Raw genomic sequence first — 3913 nt, forward strand, 5'->3', positions numbered from 1 at the left:
TAATCCCTCTGAATCTATTGTAAAGCTTTGCAGTTCTACTATAACCTCTCTGAGATCCAGAATAGTTGTCTCACTTTGACTCGTTTAAATCAAACAGAGGCTCCCTGTTCGGCCCCCAGGACGTCGCTGGGATTTACCGCCTGTCTGTGTGTTTTCCAGGGTCAACGGCACTCCGTCGCCTCTCTCTCTCAGCCCCTCTCCCGCCAGCAGCGGAGGAGCGCCGGGAGGAGGCGGCGCATCAGGGTCGTCTGGTAGTGTGGCGATTCCCCAGCGGATCCACCACATGGCCGCCAGTCATGTGAACATCACCAACAACATCCTGAGGAGCTATGAGCACTGGGAGACGGCTGACAGGCTGGCAGCCGACAGCAGAGGTAGGACCACAGAGACTCGGGCCCCAACATCTGCTTGGATTATAACTCGACAAACGTTTTCTGGTTTGTCACAGCAGCAACGTTCTGTTGCTGTTTTTGTTGCTCCTTCACTGTGTTTCTGCTCCTACTGAGCCCCTGACTCCGCTGCAGTTGGAGAAGCGTGGCTCCTGCTGTGTCTGAACTCCCACCTGACAGCAGGCGCTTAGATGAGCAAATAGAAAAGCTTTTATGATCTGGTTAAGATTTAGGTCACACTCACTAAGCAGCAGAAGAGAAGCTGGAGAAATGCCCCAAATTCAGCATATGATTTTAAGAAAGGAAGGGAGTGAAGTTTGCAACCAAATGAAAGCCAACAGAGGTGTTTATATCGAATATCAAAACAAAAAGACGTTTTTTTTAGGGGTTTCAAAGTTTTCCACCCTATTTTTGCCCGTTTTAACAGGAGTATGTTCACTCAGATCAAGAAAGATCATCAAAATAAATATGGCCTACATGCCAAACTCCACTACTTCCTGAACTTCTGCCAGCCCAGTAACCATGACGACGATAGACAACCACACCTGGATCAATAAGTTTGTCCAGTCAAATAAGGCAGGAACAAAAGGAGCTGTCTGAAGTTCAGGAAGTAGTGGAGTTGGACATGGAGCCCAATAAGATATGCAAACCAAATCCTTTTGATGACTAATATCAAAATAAAAGCAAGAAAAGCTTTTGGTAAATGTGTTAATACTAGATCATAAATCAGTTTACAGTAATTTTATCCCCTAAACTTCTTTCTCTTGGGTCTTAATGTGGTTCTACCATATTTTCACGTCTAGGGACTTGCAACCCTTACGTCTTACGCTTAGATTAAATAGTGAGTGAACATTAATTTCATGTTTATTTTAAAGTTTGAAATATTAGGAATTAGTAAAAATTATATGTTTTACAAAAAATATATTCCTGCAACTGCTGACTTATAGTCTGTGTCAACATGATATTTATATGTTAGAAGAGAGGGAATTAGTGTTACTAATCCTAATCTAAATTATAAAGGCAGAGTGGTGAAGGTGAGTCAACAAACCAATTTAGGTGCATCCCTTCATCAACACACCTGAATGAAACAGCTGGATTCCCTCATCAGCATTCAGGCCTGCTAAGGAGCCTTTGATTGGATTCAGGTGTGCTGGAGAAAGATGGTAGCTTTGAAACAACAAATATAGAGCAGAGTTAAACCTCATATGTGTGTCTTCCTACAGAAAATCATTCAGACCTCTCCTCAGCAGCAGTTCTAACCTCTGTCTGTCGTCTCTCTCCTCCCCCTCCTGTTTCCTGCAGACTTCTTCCAGAACCTGGACTCGTTGATGGGGCCTTTGAGTCAGCAGAGCAGTATGACGGAGCTGGTGCGCTACATCAGGCAGGGACTGCACTGGCTCCGCACAGAAGCTCAGCTGTTATAAAACACTGAACATAAGCTGAAATAAAACAAAAAATAACAGAAAGCAAATAAAAGAAACGGGCCTGGGAACTAGAGCTGGGATAACAGCTGCGACGAGACCCGGAAGGACGCTTCCCTTCCCACAGAGATCCCTGCAACGACCCAGCTTTGCACACGGTAACTTAACGGTTTAGGCTGAGTCTGTTAATCAGGCTGAAATTCACCTGCAGTCAGCGCTGCACCGGAACATAGACCAGCTCCTCAGTAATGCTGCTTTTTACAGCAGCTGCAACAAAGAGTCAGAACAGGTGGTTTAAACTCCTGAGGAGACACAGCGCTCCCCCAAACTCTCCCTTTGACTCAGACTTAAAAAAAAGAACAAAAGGAGAGCAGAAAGTACAAAAAAAGTGATTTTTACTGAGATGGAAGGATTGTCTAGAAGATAGGTGAGCGGCATTAAGGCAGCTAAATGTGGCCAAAGAGCTCAGCAGAGGCTCATCAAGCCCAGCAGAGGAGCAGAAATGTGTCAGTGATTGGGTCTGGATTTAAAGCCTCAGGCTGATATTGATCCAGCTGGGAAAGTAGCAGAACGATCCATCAGATAAGGACCACACCAGTGGGGAGAAAGAGGCCGGGCTGTGACCCCTCAGGCAGAATCAAAGCAGGCAGAAGTCAGTCCTCTACTTCTGTTTTAGTCCTCAGCGAGGAATCCTCCGACACGAGAAGACAGGCTGAAGCCTGACTGCCGAGTGTCGTGTGCAGAGTTGCGGGAAATGCTCTTTTCAGTCAGCAGCTTAATTTCAAATTTTAAATTCACTAGATATTTCTTCATGTGTTTCAAAATAAATACCAAGATTGGATGCAAAAACTGTGACCAATCAGGGTGCTTCTAGATAAAGGACAAAAATAAGCAAATTCCTGCAAAAAAAAATGTTAAGGGCACGGTGCAGCAGGGGGCGACATTTTTAGTCCTAAACCCACAATAGGTGTTTGATACAGCTTATTTTGGTATCAGTCCGATACCCAGGAAAAACAGCATCAACAATATCACTATCAACACTGATACCTTTTAATGTCTAAGCAGGATACCGAACTTCTGATTTTAAATGTTTTTGTGGTTTTAATTTTGTCCAGCTTACGAACCGGGTTGATCACATGATATTTCTGTGAAAAACAGGAGAAAAAACAGCTAATAAACCACAAATAAATTGTTTCATCAAATACCTTCAGGATTTTTTTTAATACTAACAGTTAAAATGATCAAATTGAAATAGATGTCAGATTTCAAAGAATAAATCCCATTGTGGGCCTGTCCCTGTGTGCAGAATAAATGACTCAACACAATATGGATATTACCGATATTTGGAATTGATCTGCCCATCGCTAAAATCCACCAACCGTAGATTTACGTTTCCTAACCCCTAATGTTAGCCAAGCGTTAGACCTCGGGGGAAAGAATAAACCAAAGGTGTTAAATTAGGCTTGGGTAGTTAGTCCACTGACCATTAGTTAGGACTTTATTCAAAACTGCCAGTCTGAACTACATGTATTGTAAAAATGGCGTCGCCCTTTTCCCTATAGAAGAGAAGTGTTGTACCGATACCGGGTAGGGTCCCTATCTAGCACTAAAATGGTGGTATTGATATCGGCTAGTACCAACAAATAGGGCACTGATACCATTTTGAGAGCCAAAAGTTTATTCAACTATTGTCACCCATTCCAGGTAGGCAATAAAAAGTTCTACTGGATTCACTTTGTATTAATCCTTTTCCTGCTTTACAAAGGTAGCAGCAGCTTGACAAAGCCATGATGGCAATTATTTTACATCCAAGTAGTATGCAGTTCTTCATATATACACACACACATTAATTTCAAACAGATGGTATCGGTATCGGCCAATACTGCACAGCCAGGTATCGGGTATCTGGGCCAAAAAATGGTATCAGCACAACACTACAGAAGAGTGCCTCTTAAAACATTTTGAAACAAAAAAAAGTTTGGATTTCTTTTATCTTGATTTTTTTTTTTTATTTGTGTTAAAAAAAAATTTGTAGAAATTTACATGATTAAAGAGAAAAACGTTCAACATAAATGGGGAACACCAGAGGGAAGAGCACAGGGC

The 3913-nt window shown here is 42.5% G+C and overlaps 1 protein-coding gene across 1 annotated transcript in view; it reads left to right on the forward strand.

Moving 5' to 3' along the window:
* The window catches only part of LOC107093840 (AF4/FMR2 family member 2-like), a 297213-nt gene extending 293680 nt beyond the window's left edge, over positions 1–3533 (forward strand). The window contains exons 25-26 of the mRNA XM_015389141.1: positions 160–374; positions 1692–3533. Of these exons, the coding sequence (XP_015244627.1) occupies positions 160–374; positions 1692–1813 (337 nt within the window). The 3' untranslated portion in view covers positions 1814–3533. The remainder of the gene's footprint in view (positions 1–159; positions 375–1691) is intronic.
* Positions 3534–3913: the final 380 nt, after the last annotated feature.

Source organism: Cyprinodon variegatus, unplaced genomic scaffold (genome assembly GCF_000732505.1).
Source record: "Cyprinodon variegatus isolate N-32 unplaced genomic scaffold, C_variegatus-1.0 Scaffold449, whole genome shotgun sequence".
In the NCBI taxonomy this organism is placed as follows: domain Eukaryota; kingdom Metazoa; phylum Chordata; class Actinopteri; order Cyprinodontiformes; family Cyprinodontidae; genus Cyprinodon; species Cyprinodon variegatus.